Source organism: Leptodactylus fuscus, chromosome 2, assembly GCF_031893055.1.
Source record: "Leptodactylus fuscus isolate aLepFus1 chromosome 2, aLepFus1.hap2, whole genome shotgun sequence".
Classification (NCBI taxonomy): domain Eukaryota; kingdom Metazoa; phylum Chordata; class Amphibia; order Anura; family Leptodactylidae; genus Leptodactylus; species Leptodactylus fuscus.
Genome location: NC_134266.1, coordinates 272,983,156 through 273,002,214, shown reverse-complemented (window position 1 = coordinate 273,002,214; position 19,059 = coordinate 272,983,156). Strand labels below are relative to the sequence as shown.

The 19,059-nt window shown below is 42.5% G+C and overlaps 1 protein-coding gene across 3 annotated transcripts in view; it reads left to right on the top strand.

Annotated features, from left to right (window-relative positions):
- The window catches only part of FCHSD2 (FCH and double SH3 domains 2), an 83,259-nt gene extending 67,259 nt beyond the window's left edge, over positions 1-16,000 (top strand). For all 3 annotated transcript variants that reach the window (XM_075266281.1, XM_075266280.1, XM_075266279.1), the window contains 10 exons: positions 3,573-3,689; positions 4,245-4,349; positions 8,034-8,195; positions 11,614-11,748; positions 12,129-12,212; positions 13,177-13,354; positions 14,234-14,454; positions 14,630-14,762; positions 15,310-15,392; positions 15,605-16,000. In XM_075266281.1, the coding sequence (XP_075122382.1) occupies positions 3,573-3,689; positions 4,245-4,349; positions 8,034-8,195; positions 11,614-11,748; positions 12,129-12,212; positions 13,177-13,354; positions 14,234-14,454; positions 14,630-14,762; positions 15,310-15,392; positions 15,605-15,688 (1,302 nt within the window). In that variant the 3' untranslated portion in view covers positions 15,689-16,000. The remainder of the gene's footprint in view (positions 1-3,572; positions 3,690-4,244; positions 4,350-8,033; positions 8,196-11,613; positions 11,749-12,128; positions 12,213-13,176; positions 13,355-14,233; positions 14,455-14,629; positions 14,763-15,309; positions 15,393-15,604) is intronic.
- Positions 16,001-19,059: the final 3,059 nt, after the last annotated feature.

Here is a 19,059-nt window from a genome sequence, read left to right as displayed (position 1 = left end):
TACTTGGGTATAACATGACTAACACCTCTTGACTTATTTGGGTTGAGGTCATGTAGCGGAGCTGGGTTGTATATAGTATATATTATTTTTACCATGAGCCTGTATGTGTTATCATCCTGAGCCTCCTGATTCATGAAGAATAAAAGTCAGGACTACAGTCATACTTGCAATTCTCTTTCCCACCCCTGGGGGGCCCTGTATCGGCTGACACTTCCGGCCTCCATCTCTTAGCCATGTACCCACCTTTCCATAGTGGTGATACCATAGGGGCTATATGTGCACTGTGTGGTCTCTGTATGTTTAGTGTAAAGAACTGGGTGCTGTGGTTGTACCATATGAAGAATTATGAAGGGGGGGGACGGACATATAAGGCTCCATAGTAGGTCACCGGTTGCCCCTGGCTTCAAATCCAACCAGGGTCAGCACATATCTGTTCCACCCTATACAGCGCCCCCTTGTGACATATGTCGGTGCTATATAAATAGCCGGAATTGTCATTAGTATCGACCTTGATTCCTGTGAATACAAAGTTCCATGTTCCAGGCTGATACATTGTAGATTCGCTGTGACTTCTCGCTGTGGGAGGTGTCAGGTGGCAGCACCTCATAATAATAACAGGCCCCGTATCAGTGATGCGCTGGGCTCATGTCGCCCTTATGGCGCCTTCTATACGATTGTTCAGCAATAAGCAGAGGTATGCGCAGCAGGTGATCAATATTCCTTCAGCACCCCCACAGGCAGAAAGAGGAATTACAGGCCTTAATAATATAATAATAATAAATTATATAGCGCCAACATATTCCGCAGCACTGTACAATTTGTAGGGTTCAAAAAACAGACAGATACATAACAAAGAATGTCATTTCACACAATGGGACTGAGGGCCCTGCTCGCAAGAGCTTACAATCTTTCATTGAACTGTCTGTGTAATGCCTGCACGTGCCAGGCCGTCCAATGTAAGAGATGCCCTTGCAGCTCCTCCCCCAACATGACCACCTTGGCTAACCTTGCAGTAAACCTTGTTTTCCTGCAGCACCACCACTGGCAAAAAGAGGAATTACATGCTGTCCATTGAAATCAATGAGCTGTCAGTGTAATGCATGGTCGTGCTGAGTCCTCCCATTGTCACTTGCACCAAACTTTCCAGGCTTCTGAGTGGTACTTCTCTGCTGCCTTATAGCTGCATAAGCGCCTAGGCTTGCCATTCCGGATGCTGGAAAAGCTGAGTGGCCGTGTTGATATTGGAGTTCCTCTAGGTTTCCATTGGCAGGAGAGGAGGACTGAAGGTTTTATATTTTTGAGGGATTTGCCATTTAGTGCCCTGACCCTTGGGGAGACCTCCAGGGGGTTCAGGGGGGTATTTTGCACCGTTAGCATCCAGTTGTGGAAGGTTTTATCGCCCCTGCACATCCGGGAGGATTTCCATTGTCTGTGTCAGCTTTTCTCTCCCGGTCTGGTCTTCCTCTCTATGGAGATAGCGCACATTGTGCCGAAACGCTGACTCTGCAGCTCCTGCTCAGACGCCGGGGCCTTCCTGTTTTCTCTGGAATATCTGTATCCTGATGATGGGAGAGCGTATGGCGGTGTTATATGGGGTGCGGAGGGGGTCACGTCATGGTTAGGTGGGGAGAACATAGCCTGAGCGTATACTCAACACAGCTGTGGGTTTGTTTCAGTTGCATCTAACCCTCTGTAAACTACATAGCAGCACAAGTCTGTCTCCTGTCCTGATAGTCTGTTACAATGTGTCAGTGCAGGTAAAATGTATCACAGGGGAATGTCAGGACTGGATACGACTGTAACAAACCCTCAGCTGTGAGACGTAACAGGTCAGGATGGTGTATGTGTATATTATAAGGTTGCATCTTATTTTTTTTATGTACTGGAGGGGGCGCTATTACACTCACAAAACTTCCCCCCAGACTAATTTGGCTGGTTCCCTTTAAGACTCCGCAGCTCTTGCCCTCCATTGGGTACTGTTTAGTGTTGTAACGCGCCCCGTCTCTGCGCCGGTGGTCTCGCTGCTTTCAGTCCCAGAAGTTGTCGCCACTCGTTACCTGTACGCAGCGCCTCTGCTGTTATCTGACCCTTTATGGGCTGCGAGAAACCAGAAAAAATCCTGTTAATTCAGCCTTTTACAGTCTCTGGCAAGAAGCGGCCGCCGCCTCGTGCCAAGATTGTCAGGAAGGTGCCAGTAAAAGTAACGCAAGAAATCTGGTGCGAGGCGAGGGGCGAGCGCTGGGGGGGCTTCACGTAACACGGCCTCCTCCAAATGTCTACACTGCAAGGGGGAAGGGACTTTCCTCCACTCATAGGAAGTCCTTGAATTATCCTTTCCAGAAAGCTGTTGATCTGGTCCTTGGAAAGCTGAGTGAGGACCAATATGGCGACCATTACAGCTGCCATACAGTAAGCAGTCCCAGCAGGGGTCAGATGCACTGTGAGTCATTGGTATGGTCCACTCTGCTTTCCTAGAGCTCTGAAAAGTAAATCTAGCAGCTATATGGAAAAGTAAAGATATTCCTGCACAATCTTAAAAAAAAAAAAAATCTGCTCTTCAGGGTTCTGGGAAAGCTGGGTGCTGAGGAGGTATCTGCAGTGGTCATTAACCCAACTGGTGTGTGCAAGGTGTAGATACAGACGGTACAGGGTGAGTCCCATAGGAGTGCATACAATGTAGCAGAGCTGACTATTACAGGGTGAGCCCCATAGGAGTGGATACAATGTAGCAGAGCTGACTATTACAGGGTGAGCCCCATAGGAGTGGATACAATGTAGCAGAGCTGACCTTGTTACAGGGTGAGCCCCATAGGAGTGGATACAATGTAGCAGAGCTGACCTTGTTACAGGGTGAGCCCCATAGATGTGCATACAATGTAGCAGAGCTGACCTTGTTACAGGGTGAGCCCCATAGGAATGGACACAATGTAACAGAGCTGACCTTGTTACAGGGTGAGCCCCATAGGAATGGACACAATGTAGCAGAGCTGACCTTGTTACAGGGTGAGTCCCATAGGAATGGATACAATGTAGCAGAGCTGACCTTGTTACAGGATGAGCCCCATAGGAATGGATACAATGTAGCAGAGCTGACCTTGTTACAGGGTGAGCCCCATAGGAATGGATACAATGTAGCAGAGCTGACCTTGTTACAGGGTGAGCCCCATAGGAGTGCATACAATGTAGCAGAGCTGGTTTTGACACTTCTTCTGAGTTTTTTCTCAGTTGTATAATATGTTCTACAACGTTGGTGCTCTTTGGCTGCTGTCAGTGAACAGCAGTCTTTTTGTACCTCTGGGGGGGGGGGGGCGATGGCTTTTCCTCTATATCCATTTGCTACAGCGGTGGGCGGATAATAATGGGGTGGTGTTCTGCAGCATTTCATCTCTTGCTTGGCTTGCTGGGGGTACACGGTGTCGGGTGCATGGCATTTCTCTGGTAAATCACAGACCATTCACTCCTTGGTGATGAGGATACCTGCCCCGGGGGTAAATATATATATATATATATATATATATATATATATATATATATATTATATATAAGCTTCATGTGTTTATTTGGTTCTGCAGAGCCGGCAGCTGGAGTCTGAGACCGGCACCACGGAGGAGCACAGCCTGAACAAGGAGGCGCGCAAGTGGGCGACACGGGTGGCACGGGAGCACAAGAACATCATCCACAGTCAGAGGGTAGGTACAGGGGTGTCGCTGCATAGCCAGAATCCTTGGGGTACCAATATAGATATGAGTGACCGGTGCAGTCCAGAAACTGGCACACAGGGCCCCCCCATCATTGAGGGCCAATATAACCAAGACAGCCATGTCCTATTAGATCACAGGTCTTCCCATAACAATGCCATCTGCGTAGCACCCCATAAGTAGGGATCCACTAATAAAGATGGTCATAAAGCCCCCTATAGCAGTGAAGATGGCCCCATAAGTGTAGGACCTCCACCCCAGTAGCTGTCGACTGTAGCAACCTCCCCATGTAAGTGGTAAGAGTTACCTATAGGGACCCTCCCATCACTGTCGAATGTAGGAATCCCCCATAACCGTACTATTCACGTAGTTCCATAGCCGTTATCTGCACCTTCCTTCTACAATCGTATCAACTGCAGATGCCCCTTAGAAAGGTCCTTGCGGCAGTACCCCCTACAGCAAGTCCGCAGTGACCCCGGACTCGGCCCCTTCCAGGCTTATACTTCTTACAATCCCATCTCATGGCCGTCCTTCCTCTTCCCGCAGTTACTGGACGATCTGGAGTGTCAGAGTACCCCGGCCTCGGAGCAGGGCCGCCTGGATCTGGAGCAGAAGATCGAGGAGGTGAAGGAGAGCATTCGCAAGGCGGAGGTGTGTATGGCACAGTGTAACGGATCTGCAGATGTGACTGTATATAAATGTATCGACGTGGGGGGATATAAGAGGTGAGAAACCGAAATTACTGATCCACAAGGGGGGGGGGGGTTACCAATCCTTCCCCACACTACTGGCACATGGGCTCCATAATGATAAAAGCGCCCCATGGTGTCAAGCTGCAGTAAATCGGGGATGCGATGATTTTATTTAGTGTTGCTCCATTCACTACCAAAGCTGCTGATTTAGTCTTGGATCTCAATAATAGCTGAGCTCCAACCGTACCGTCTCTATGCACCCACAATGCCCTGCTGTCAGGCAACAGAACTCTAAATGCAGCTTTAGATGTGAATGGAGAAGAAAACTTCAGACTCCTGAGCGGCTTCGTTGCTATCTCCTTTAACTCTGCGGCAGAGAACGCCTCGCGGTCCCCTAGGTAAGAGACGTCCCGGACAACTCCTCCCATCGGATCCGCAGTGTCACCTGCTCCCCATGCTCTGCAGTATTGTGTCCACCATAGAGAAATACCGACCTCCCGGTCGCCGGACCTCCCACGTCACCGCGCACCCTCATAAAAGTCAATCCAGCGATTCTGTCTGCGCTGCAGCGCCTGAGACGGGTTCACAATCTCACATAATAAGCCATTGTATGAAATTATAAGTCGGAGCTGGAAGTGGCAATTATATCATTTTCCGCTCGCGCCGTCTCAGGAGCCATAAACGTTTTATTAGAGGTCGCCCGCTTGAGCTTCGTCGCTTTGTTGTAATTTACGGCCCCGGCTGTGTCAGTCGTCCCCCCCTTTGTCACAGGCGCAGGATCCGTGCCAGCGTCTCTCCGGCGTTACATATGTTTCCTTATACTTGGCTTTAATTAAATTTTAATTAATGCTGTTACAAATAGAAGTAATTATAACCCCATGCTAGTAACATGTTCATCCTGGAGCTGAGCTGCGGCAGCTGCGAGGGAGCGGGACACGAAACGCGCAGAGATTACAAGCATCAAGGGCAAAGATTGTTTGCTGCCCCAGCCCTGTATCTAAATACCACGGACAAGGTGTATAATGACTTCTCGTCTGTTCTCCTCGTATGAACTATGAACTCTGAGCTCTCTGCAGCTCTCGCACGTTCTAGAATTATCCTGTAGGGGATATTGCAGTGTTTTTAATTACTAAACCTTAATATTGTTCACGTTCTCATGAGAAATATTAGAGCATTGCCGCAGCTCCCCCAGGAGTGACAAGGAGGTTTCTGAGATGTTAATGGCTGATGTAGTCACGCACTGAGTCTCTGCATTCATTGGGGACAAATCAGAGGATAAAACACAAACGTAATAATCCCAATAATGGAAGTGCAAAATGAGGAAAGTACAATAAGAGTTTGGAAAATACACATTTTACTAATTAAAGTCCCTCCCATCATTACTCAAGTGTTAGTATCATTACATATTCTCTATATTCTAGGAGTAAACTACTATAATACTGCCCCCCTATGTACAAGAATATAACTACAATAATACTGCCCCTTGTACAAGAATATAACTACTATAATACTGCTCCTATGTACAAGAATATAACTACTATAATACTACTCCTATAATACTACTCCTATGTACAAGAATATAACTACAATAATACTGCCCCTTGTACAAGAATATAACTACTATAATACTGACCCCTATGTACAAGAATATAACTACTATAATACTACCTCCTATGTACAAGAATATAACTACTATAATACTGCTCCTATGTACAAGAATATAACTACTATAATACTACTCCTATGTACAAGAATATAACTACTATAATACTACTCCTATGTACAAGAATATAACTACTATAATACTGCTCCTATGTACAAGAATATAACTACTATAATACTGCTCCTATGTACAAGAATATAACTACTATAATACTGCTCCTATGTACAAGAATATAACTACTATAATACTACCTCCTATGTACAAGAATATAACTACTATAATACTACTCCTATGTACAAGAATATAACTACTATAATACTACTACTATGTACAAGAATATAACTACTATAATACTGCTCCTATGTACAAGAATATAACTACTATAATACTGCTCCTATGTACAAGAATATAACTACTATAATACTATGTACAAGAATATAACTACTATAATACTGCTCCTATGTACAAGAATATAACTACTATAATACTACCTCCTATGAACAAGAATATAACTACTATAATACTACTCCTATGTACAAGAATATAACTACTATAATACTGCTCCTATGTACAAGAATATAACTACTATAATACTATGTACAAGAATATAACTACTATAATACTGCTCCTATGTACAAGAATATAACTACTATAATACTACCTCCTATGAACAAGAATATAACTACTATAATACTACTCCTATGTACAAGAATATAACTACTATAATACTGCTCCTATGTGCAAGAATATAACTACTATAATACTGCTCCTATGTACAAGAATATAACTACTATAATACTGCTCCTATGTACAAGAATATAACTACTATAATACTGCTCCTATGTACAAGAATATAACTACTATAATACTGCTCCTATGTACAAGAATATAACTACTATAATACTGCTCCTATGTACAAGAATATAACTACTATAATACTGCTCCTATGTACAAGAATATAACTACTATAATACTGCTCCTATGTACAAGAATATAACTACTATAATACTGCTCCTATGTACAAGAATATAACTACTATAATACTGCTCCTATGTACAAGAATATAACTACTATAATACTGCTCCTATGTACAAGAATATAACTACTATAATACTATGTACAAGAATATAACTACTATAATACTGCTCCTATGTACAAGAATATAACTACTATAATACTACCTCCTATGAACAAGAATATAACTACTATAATACTACTCCTATGTACAAGAATATAACTACTATAATACTGCTCCTATGTGCAAGAATATAACTACTATAATACTGCTCCTATGTACAAGAATATAACTACTATAATACTGCTCCTATGTACAAGAATATAACTACTATAATACTGCTCCTATGTACAAGAATATAACTACTATAATACTATGTACAAGAATATAACTACTATAATACTACTCCTATGTACAAGAATATAACTACTATAATGCTGCTCCTATGTACAAGAATATAACTACTATAATACTACTCCTATGTACAAGAATATAACTACTATAATACTGCTCCTATGTACAAGAATATAACTACTATAATACTACTCCTATGTACAAGAATATAACTACTATAATACTGCTCCTATGTACAAGAATATAACTACTATAATACTACTCCTATGTACAAGAATATAACTACTATAATACTGCCCCCTATGGAGACATACAGTATTAGGTTTGTGTAGGATAATTCTACAGATTACATCATGTGAACAGGCCTGTACAGATCTTATATCAGACATTTCATGGATGATTGGGTGACTGCTTTTCCCAGGGATGTTTTGTCACCTCTGGGTAATTTATAGAAGTCACATGACATGAGGGGGCGGTAGATTCGGTTACTTCTATGTATTTGATCACCTCTGTGTGTGGTTACTATGTGGTCAGTCATTCTGCGCACTCCGTGGTGCTGATGTTTAAAAAAGAAACAACACCATTGATGATGTCATCGGTTCTCTCTGCAGATCACCAAGCTGAAGGCAGAAGCTCGTCTTGACCTCCTGAGACAGATTGGGGTGTCAGTGGACACGTGGTTAAAGAGCGCCATGAACCAAGTGATGGAGGAGCTGGAGAACGAGCGATGGGCCAGTCTACCCACCATGATCAACAATGGATCCTCGCACTTGGTACAGTCCCTATTCACACCTAATAATAGGAACCTCAGCTCTGAAGTTTCACGCCTTAAGAATCAGATGTCTGTAACAGTTATAATGTATCTGTATACTCCAGTCACATCCAGAGCTGCAGTTATAATCCCGCAGGCTCTCACATGGAGTCAGTATTACATTGTACACCTGTGCCCTCCTAAAATTCAAGACTGGACAGGATGGACTATACAAACTGAGTCAGCATAGACAATGATAATAAAGCCAGAATGCAGCTTTGGTTGTGATTGGAGGATTATACAGGCTCTACCATCACTAGGTGAGGAAAGTTTCCTCAGAATACAAATAGTAATCTCTGAGAGTGTGGAGGGATCTGTAGTGTCAGATCATTTGTTGATTGTTGTTGTTCAGCCTCGAGCATTGGATCAGGTTTCTCCAGAGCGGTTGTCGCACTGCACTCTGCTATGTCTGTCTCATCTCCCTGTGACAACAGCAAGTAATGTCTGTCACCTCTCCAGCTGGCTGCCTCATACCGCACCAATATGCTCCGTATTACAAGGAATGTGGAGAGTAACCCTTTCATATGTCTGCCTTTATTATAGTCTATTACGTTACATTGTGTATATATAGTATTAATTTACACAATGGAGTCACTGTGTACATACATTACATTACTTATCCTGTATTATACTCCAGAGCTGCGCTCACTATTCTGCTGGTACAGTCACTGTGTACATACATTACATTACTTATCCTGTATTATACTCCAGAGCTGTGCTCACTATTCTGCTGGTACAGTCACTGTGTACATACATTACATTACTTATCCTGTATTATACTCCAGAGCTGCGTTCACTATTCTGCTGGTGCAGTCACTGTGTACATACATTACATTACTTATCTTGTATTATACTCCAGAGCTGCGCTCACTATTCTGCTGGTGCAGTCACTGTGTACATACATTACATTACTTATCCTGTATTATACTCCAGAGCTGCGCTCACTATTCTGCTGGTGCAGTCACTGTGTACATACATTACATTACTTATCCTGTATTATACTCCAGAGCTGCGCTCACTATTCTGCTGGTACAGTCACTGTGTACATACATTACATTACTTATCCTGTATTATACTCCAGAGCTGCGCTCACTATTCTGCTGGTGCAGTCACTGTGTACATACATTACTTATCCTGTATTATACTCCAGAGCTGCGCTCACTATTCTGCTGGTGCAGTCACTGTGTACATACATTACATTACTTATCCTGTATTATACTCCAGAGCTGCGCTCACTATTCTGCTGGTACAGTCACTGTGTACATACATTACATTACTTATCCTGTATTATACTCCAGAGCTGCGCTCACTATTCTGCTGGTACAGTCACTGTGTACATACATTACATTACTTATCCTGTACTTTACTCCAGAGCTGCACTCACTATTCTGCTGGTGCAGTCACTGTGTACATACATTACATTACTTATCCTGTATTATACTCCAGAGCTGCGCTCACTATTCTGCTGGTACAGTCACTGTGTACATACATTACATTACTTATCCTGTATTATACTCCAGAGCTGCGCTCACTATTCTGCTGGTACAGTCACTGTGTACATACATTACACATGAACACTCTTTGCACATGGTGTAATAAATAGTAATCCCCACATTCAGGATTTACATACATATCCAATAAGGGGTTAATGAGGTGTCCTCTCCCATACTGGAGGCATCTGAGATGGGTTTTCTATAGTTGTCATCGAATTACCACGTTGCAGGGAGTTGCGGGTTGTTATCTCCGGCTGGATCACGGTCTCTTTACTTTGTCATTAACCCTGAATTAAAGTGAAATTCTTTAATTATCTTCCCAAGTAGTGGCAGAACCTAAAAATCTCCAAATATATCTGCCAGACATTGGTTGTTATGTCTAGGGAGGAGCAAGACCATAATTAGTGGAGTTGGGACAAGGTTCTGCTAGACTCGAGAGCCATCATGGTTGTATGGTATTCCTTACGAGTTTACGAGCCTCATTGGAGAACCCCAGAACCCTCAACCCAATGGAGGCCATCCAATAACAGTATATTGGGTCATCATGGCTACTCGGGCAGTGTCATTCTCAACACAAAACAAAGTTTTGAGTTACTTTTGGAGGATAGCCCTCCAGTTCTTCAGTAACATTATGGGGACTTGACTTCAAATTATTGGTTTGAGACAATGAGTGGAGATCTTCAGAGATATCTAGATCTAAAATGTAGTGGGGGTTCCTGGTTATATTCATGGGTTAACAGTCCCATTGAGCTCATGGGCCTCAGTCACAAAAACTCTTTGAAGGCTTATTGGCCAAGTTCTGTCCATCATAGTAATGTGTAGGCCTCAAATCAAGGACTCCTCCAAGAACTTCTTCTAATGTCTCAGTGGATCTCTAGCCTCGCGTCCATCTGCCATGTTCATGGGTGAACAGTCCCATTGAGCTCATGGGGCCTCACTTACAAAAACTCTTTGAGGGGTTATTGGCCAAGATCCCTCCATCATAGTGATATGTAGGCCTCAAATCAAGAACAACTTCATATGTCTCGGTGGAACCCTATCCTTGTGCCCATCAGCTACGGGTGAACAGTCCCTTTGAGCTCATGAGCCTCAGCTACAAATCTTTGTGAATGACTATGGGCCAAGATCCTACCATCATAGGGATCTGTAGGCCTCAGCTGAAGGACATTTTCAAGAACTTCTTCTCATCTTTCAATGTTTAAGAAGGTGATAAAAGGTACACTTGCCCATTAATTATGGAACGTACCTTCATCCAATGACATCTGCTCTGGCCTTACAGAGTTAGGCCAAGTTCTTGTCCCAAGAACATTCCCGGTAGACAATGTATCTGCCTCGTAATCTAAATAAAGTTTGATAAAGCCCCTGTAACAACCTCAACTTAGTAGATGCCCTCAATAATTCCGGTGTCCTCTTATGCTGCCGAAGGGCTGAGGTCCCCCCTATAGCTACGCCCGGCCATGTTCTCCACAGGCTGTAGACCACAGTTCTTCTCCATTTTCAAGCTTGTTGTTTTGACTGTTACTTATTTGGTTTGTGGTTTGCCCTTCTCTCTTTTCCAAAAAATTTCTGAGCCTCTCAGCAGCCGCATATTTCTGAGATTAACACGAGAAGCAGCAACACATTGTAAGGGAAATCTCCAAGAATGTGAGCGGCCAAGGTGAAGAAACCTTTCCGACCGCTCGGCAGCGATTCGAGAAGCCAAGAATGTGTTTTGGAAATCTGTGTTCAAAAACATCTAGCACATGCTCATGAATTGTCCTGTGATTTTTGGATCTTGGGCGCTGATATTTCGTTCCAAAAATTGATGCCCTGGATTGTATAGAGTCGCTGATGCAGAATTGTGGAATTTTTTTGGTTAATTTTTGATTTTCATATGATTATGTACAGGGGAGCGCAGACATGGACAGGGAGGATGGGGAGGAGCTTGAGGACAGCATGGACGCTTTTGATGACAGCAGCTCCAGTCCTTCAGGAACATTAAGGAATTATCCACTGACCTGTAAAGTCATCTACTCCTACCAGGTATGAAGGGTCAACCATTGGGTAAGGGGGTCATAGAGGCGGCCATCCTGCTACCAGAGAAGGTGGTCAGATCCATTCCCTTTGTTTTTAGTACCAAGCCAACATTGGTTTGTATCGGAACCAACTGTAGAGTAGAATTCCAAAAATGGAGATGACAAAAAGTGGAAGTTCTACAAAAAGTGGGAGTTCTCTTTTTAAGATTTGCACTCTGTTGGGTTTGCAGAAATGGAGGAAATAACAATTGATAATTTATGTCCCGGTCAGTAAGATGGTAGGGGAGTCTTCCAAGATGGCGTCACAAGGCCGAGGAACGGTCAAGGCAGGAAACCGTCCAGATAAACCTCTCGAGTATAAAGACCTCTCCCCTCTCTGCTTTGCAGGCCTCTCAGCCGGACGAGCTGACCATAGAGGAACATGAGATGCTCGAAGTGATAGAGGACGGAGATATGGAAGACTGGGTCAAGGTAATTTCTCTAAGATTTTTTTTATTTTAGAAATTTTTGAATTTGTTGAAATGTTTATTATCTACCTAAAAGTATGAGGTCCTCACCTCACTTGACCGTCCTCCAATATACAGTCTAGTGATGTGAAAGGGGGGACCCTCTGCCTTTTGGGGGGCAGTTTGTATGGAGATAGATTGTATTCATTACATTTTACAATCTTTGGATTTGTAATCTAACAAATTTATATCTTCGAACTTCAAAAAGTTTACTTTTGTTTTTGCGGTTTTTAGTGCTTATCATGTAAGTAAAGTACACGAGGGGCGGTACAATATATCCCACAATACGAATCCTTTACCTTGGCAAGGATCAGTCTTATATTTGGCAACTGAGGCCTTTTTGTTTTTCCGCGTGTGGTTTTGGATCGGTTCCTGGTTGATTTTTGTTTTTGTAACCTTCCTATTCCCATACTTTAGATCTGAGATTTTACCGCCAACCATCACTGTGCTGCAACAATTTTGCCAGGGATACCGGTATCCGTTTGGGTACATGATGGTTTCTGCTGCTGTCAGTCTCTTTCCTGAAATCCTAAAAAAAATCAAAAACATTCCCCGGCAGCGTTATCTACAGTCTGCGTTCAATGTCTCCATGTTGGTTTATTGCCTGTGGCCATGCAGTATTATACCGGGGAACCATTCTTGGTATTTTGAGTGGGGTCTATTGGAGTCAGGGGTGTATCTTGATGTGACCAAGTCCTAATCCAAAATGTTGAGGGATCTAATGTTTTGCACTTGGAAGGTCATAGAATTGCTCTGGTGGTCTAAGGACCTCCCAAGCTTAGAGTTCTCCTCCAAAGAATAGACAGACACTAGGAGATTCAGACAAGATCTTGGTGTCTATAATTGGGTTGATATGTGGGGTCCCCCCCAGGGGGCGCATTCACTCTTTCTTGTGTCACCATTGATGAGTGGTCTTCTCTCTTTCTCAGGCACGAAATAAATCAGGGCAGGTGGGCTACGTCCCTGAAAAATATCTCCAGTTCCCGACATCCAACAGCCTCCTGAGCATGCTGCAGTCTCTGGCCGCCCTAGACAACCGATCCCATACGTCCAGTAATTCTAACGACGCCGAGATGGCCTCCGGGAGCATGAACGGCGACACGAGCGGTAACTACAATGCCCAGCTAAACTTCATTGTAACCATAGCTATAGCTCCAAGGAAGGGGTTATATGTCATTACTGCCACCAGTGAGTCCCCAAGGGTGAAGGGAGGAGTCTTCACCCATGGAGCCTGAGGGTATTGGGTCTCCTTTCTCCATTCTCTTTCTAAATCTTTACAACATTCTGGTGGTTCCTGTTCCATTGCATTGTGGGAGTTCAGATGATCCCTACACTGTTAGTTCTAAGGGGACAGGTCTGGCCAAAGTCTGTTTACGTCGGAGCCCCCTGAATGTGCCTTTATTTGTGGGGAGTCCCCGTGGGTGAAAAAAGGAGTCAGTTTCCACCCTCAGAGTCTCATTTCTTGACCAGTTTCTTCTTGGTGTAAAGACCGGGGCGCTCCCATCTTTAGGGCCTTTGGTTAGATTTGCTACATTTGCACCTCCTACAACCACTGCCCTAAGAGAGATTTTGTGGTGTCAACCCCCCTCCACCACCACCACCACCTTCCCTTCCCCTACTCCCCCGTGAAACACAAACCAGATCTCCAATACCATAGAAGACCAGGAGAGGAAGGTTTTTAATGTAGGTACCATAAACACCTGCCTAGAAGAGTTTTTTTTTTTGTTGTTGTTGTTTTTTGGGGGTTTTTTTTAAATGTCATTTCACTCTAAATTGAAGAAAATTTTTGGACTTTTTGAAATTCCTATTTATGGGTTGGTAAGGCTTGGAAAAACTTGGCTTCTACCTCCTACCAATAGACAGGGGAGGCCTCATAACTGATATCTGTACTAGATCAACATGGCGGTCGCCTGATAATTCCTCTACGTCACCTCTGGGCAATTTTTTTTTTTTTACTTTTTGTTCTCGTTTTCTCCTCCCCCGTAGTGTGTTTTGTGAAAGCACTTTACGATTACGATGGCCAAACAGAAGACGAGCTGTCGTTCCCCGAGGGAGCCATCATCCGGATCTTGAACAAGGAAAATCAGGACGATGATGGATTTTGGGAGGGGGAATTCAACGGCCGCGTCGGCGTTTTCCCTTCTGTCCTGGTGGAAGAGCTGAGCGGGTCAGAAAACGGCGATGCTCATTGGAACGAAGACATTCAGGTACGAGAAGACGTAAATCACTGACATTGTGGACGAGTTCACGCGAATCACTTGTACGTTCTTTAAAAAAAACAATGTTTTTGTTTTGTTTTTTAAATTCTGGCCAAAAATTTACACTTTTTAGCCCATTCAATTAAAAAATGAATGAAATTTTTTAAAATTTTTTTTACCACAGGTATCCCCTTCCCCGAAGCCACAGAATTCTCTCCCACCACTTCCATTGTATGACCAGCCTCCCACCAGCCCCATATTCAGTCCGGACAAGAGGAACTCCCTATTTTTCCCACGGTCTCCATCTTCTGTGACTGGTAAGGCTTTGATACAACCTTCTGAAAAAAAACAAAAAAAAAATTCAAATTGCCTATGGAATTTATTAAAATTGCCTATGGAATTTTTAACACTTTTTGAAATAGAATTTTCAGTGTGAATTTTTTTTTTTTTTCTTTTTTGTAGGGGGGTATTGGGTAATATACAAATTCACTATCGTGTGGTGGGCCCTGGTGCTAAAATTTTTGGTATAGATCTCCTTTGGTAATCCAGTTGTATCACCCTAGGAAAAAAATGGGGAGAGTTATGATACTGGCAACCCTGAGAGATCTCCAGTTTTTGGATCACACTATATAAAATTTTTAGGTTTTGGGGTGTTTTTTTTTTTTTTTTTTGCATATGAAAACAAGAACATATTAATTTGCTGGAAAGTAGAGAATAAATTCCATTTTCGGGAAGGGGTGTTTTTATTGTTTTTTTTTTTTTTTCTCAATACACTTTTCATTGATGCCCATTTTTGGTAAAATCTATGAATGGGTTGAAAACTTTAAACATTTTTGTTTTCTGAACTTCTTTCTTTTTCTCCAGAAAATAATCTCAATCTAGAATCCCCATCCACATCGCAGCCACCGCGAATCCCTACTGACGGATACCAGAGCAAGTTACGACCGGTAAGGCTTAAGGCTATCTGCAGCATTCAATTAGGAAATTTTTCATTTTGTGAAATTCAAATTTTTGAAATTTTTATTTAAGCTCTATAGCTATAAAAGGGGAAATTGAGTCAAAAATTGGAGTCATCCATAGCCGGCTGAAGCCAGAAGATGGTCGAGTCACTAAAATTTTTGACCTAACCGGGTTGTAATTTTTTACTTTTATATTCCAGGTTCGAGCGGCCCCTCCTCCCCCTACACAAGCTCACCGGCGCCCCCCGGAAAAGACAGAAGATGTGGAAATTACGTTGGTTTAACAACGGCATCCAAAATCTCTGCTACAGTCCCGGCCCAAATGAGTCATTTGGTCCCTAAAACTTTTCTGCACCTTGTGCATGTCAAGACCCTGAAGGATGGGAGAGAGAGAGACACAACATATCTGGGACATTTTGTGCCTTTTTGGATTTTTTTTTTTGGTTTTAATAATTGTATCGTAGCCGCCCTTATCAGACACTAATGGGGTCTAACGTGCAAAGGATCACAGCGGTACGTTCCATGCAGAATTGTCGCCTACTGCTAATTTCGATATTTGAGGGTTTTGTGATTTTTTTATTTTTTTTTTTTTATTTTTTTTTTCGTGGGTTTTTTTTTTTTTTTTTTTTTTTTTTTTTTTAATCCCCGTAGGTCAGGTTCACATGTGGCAGAATTTTGGACAGGTTTGGTACGTAGTGGACAAATCAGCACGCCGAGGGCCTTCAGTATACAGAGTGAAATCCAAGATGTATCCTCAGCACTACAAAATCAAATTGGATCAAGTCTGCAATTTCACACGTGGATTCTGCTGCGGCATTGCCAAATGCAAATTTTTGCCACATCTGAACTTAACCCTAATTATGCTGCAAGCTGAAGGTAGGAATTTTAAAGGGCTGTTCCATTTTTAGCTGCCGTGAACAAATTTATTGTAAAAAAAAAAAAAAATTCTAAATCGAATTTTTTACTATTATATATATTTTTTTAAAGATAATTAGAATTTTTTTATATACATCTCTTTATTCAGAGATGCTCAAGGCTGTGGGGAAAAATAGGAACTGGAAATATAGATTTTTAGTTATTTCTTTACACCCATCAGTATCCCTGAAAAAAAAAAAAAAAGTATATGAAGAAAATTCTCAATAACTTTTAAAAATATATATATATACACCTTTTTCAAAAATTGTACCGTTTATACATCAAATTTTTTTTTTTTTTTTTTAAATTTGGGAAATGCGAAAAGGAGGAAAAGACAAAAATTTGTACAATTTTTTTTTTCCTCCAATGCAACTGCATCCGTGAATATATCAGTTTTATTTTTTTTTTTCAATTCTTATTTTTTTTTTTTAATATATATAAATTCTTGGAGTCTGCGGAACGGTCAGCTCTTGAGTCACGAACGTCTTTCTGGTGCAGCCCGTGCCATGTGACCTCCAACTCCCAAAAAGTATCTGTAAATTAGACGGACATTCTGCCGGTAACCACTGCTGTGATCCAGCCACAAGGGCCCGTTCCCATGATGTGACGTGGCGCTCATTCTGACACACAAACACGTGTCAGAGTCAGCGCTTCAAAACTTCAATGGGTTCCGTTTAACGCGCGTAACACATTGAAATCAATGGGTTAAAAGGCCTCCCATTGATTTCAATGTGTAGCACGTAGGACGGAACCCATTGAAGTCAATGGGATTCTGTTTTGAAGTGCTGACTCTGACACGTGTTTATGTGTCAGAATGAGCGCCTCGTCACATCATGGGAACAGGCCTAAGATTGCACCTATTAGGGAGGCGCTAAGAGGTAGCTCCCAGCTCCCGCGCAGAGGCTCGTAGCAAGTCCTCGTAAAATACTCCTATCATATGTGTTAGTACAGTATATTACTGTGTTCATAGGAATGTGTGATAAAAAAAATTATTGGTTTCTTCAGTGATCTGTATATTGTTAAGAAGTAATCCGTTGATACCTGCTTCTCCCACGCCGATGGCGGCACGGCACGTTGCAGCGCAATATGCCGATTTGCTGCGTCTGTGTTACGGAGGGGGGGAGGGGTTATATAAAGGGAATTAAGGGGCTGGTTCCTCTCATTACTACCCCGGCAGACATTACAAAATAAAATAAAAAATTATAAAAAAAAAAAAAAATTCAAAAATTTTAAAGTTGTAAAAAAAAAAAAAAATTCAAAAAATTCTATATAGAGATCTATATAATATGCTGTAAAACCTATAGCTGAGGACCTCTCGTCAATACGTAATCAGCAGCAGCAGCGTTACTAACTGTCGTACTAATATTTACACAGCAGCTCGTGTAGTCATAGGATCGGAGGCGGCGGCGACGCGTTCTGGCGTCACATGGGTCGCCGTTTCCTGTACTCTATAAACTGTATAAGGGAGAACTGAAGACTTGGGCTCAGCTACATATCGATTGGGCTCCTGTTGCAGGGAAGTCAAAAAAAATAAAAAAAAAAAAATTTTGGGGGGGGGAATTTTTTTTTTTCTGGACTGAACCATTATGAGTATTTTTGGCCGCTACTTTGAATTTATCGCCCGAATCGTAAAATAATATCCTTATTCCCCTTAAAGGGAACCTCTCACTAGCACAGCCCCCCTCCCCAACCCCAGCTGCAATCCCTATACTTCTAATGCTACTCTGTTGATTGCTCTTTAGCTCCACCCTGTTGTCAGACACGTGTAATTGACCTCTGAACTCCCTTTATATATAGCAGGACACCTATAACAATCTGAATTTAGCGTCATATGTGAAAGTTGGAGAAAACCTCCTGGGACTTGGGATCAGGGCACTAAAGTAATGGGTTTACAAAAATAGAGATTTCCTTTAAGTTAGTAGAGACTAGGTGAGTACTATGATCTAGGAGACCTTGTGTGCAACATCCTGTCCCAGCTGGACTAGCGTTGTCATTCTGGGGTTTGTAAGCTCCGCCCACTTGACTTAGAAGGTGGCCACTTCCTGTAAGCTAGTGTCATGTTACCCCTCTCAACTAAGGAATGTTGTGGCCTACAATTAGAATTTGAAGAGCCATGAGATGAATACATTTATACCCACCTTACTAAGAGAGGTTGTAGATGCCCTAATACACCCTGGTGAGAGGATCCCTTTAAATGGCACTTAAAGCGGACCTTTCATCACCTCCACCTATTTGCCTCCTTCTAGAAGTGCCACTCCACTTATTCCTCCACTGTTGGAATTTTTTCTCTAGCCCCCACCGTTCCCGAGCAATCACCGCTGTTAGTTTCAGCGCTCAGTATGCTCCCTACTGCCAGATGGGTGGTCCTGGACTGGAGAAGATGGTCTAGGACCGCCCACACAGACAGTAGGGAGCATCTTTGGTTCTGAAACTAACAGCATTGTTTACTCAGCAACGGCGTGGGCTAGAAAAAAAATTCCAACTGCGCCAGAATCCGTGGAGCGACACCTATTGAAGGATGGCAAAGAAGTGGGGGTGGCGAAGGGTCCTTTTTTTTTTTTTTTTTTTTTTTTTATATATCAACTTTTGTTTTATGATGCACAGTTAAAAAATTCTGTTTACCTCGAGTGACCGCTAGGGGGAGCAAACTGTGCATAAACCCTTTAATTGCCAATTATCCAGTAACTTATTCAGTGCGAGTCATCCTACGCCTCTGTCATATTGGTTTTTTTTGCAGATA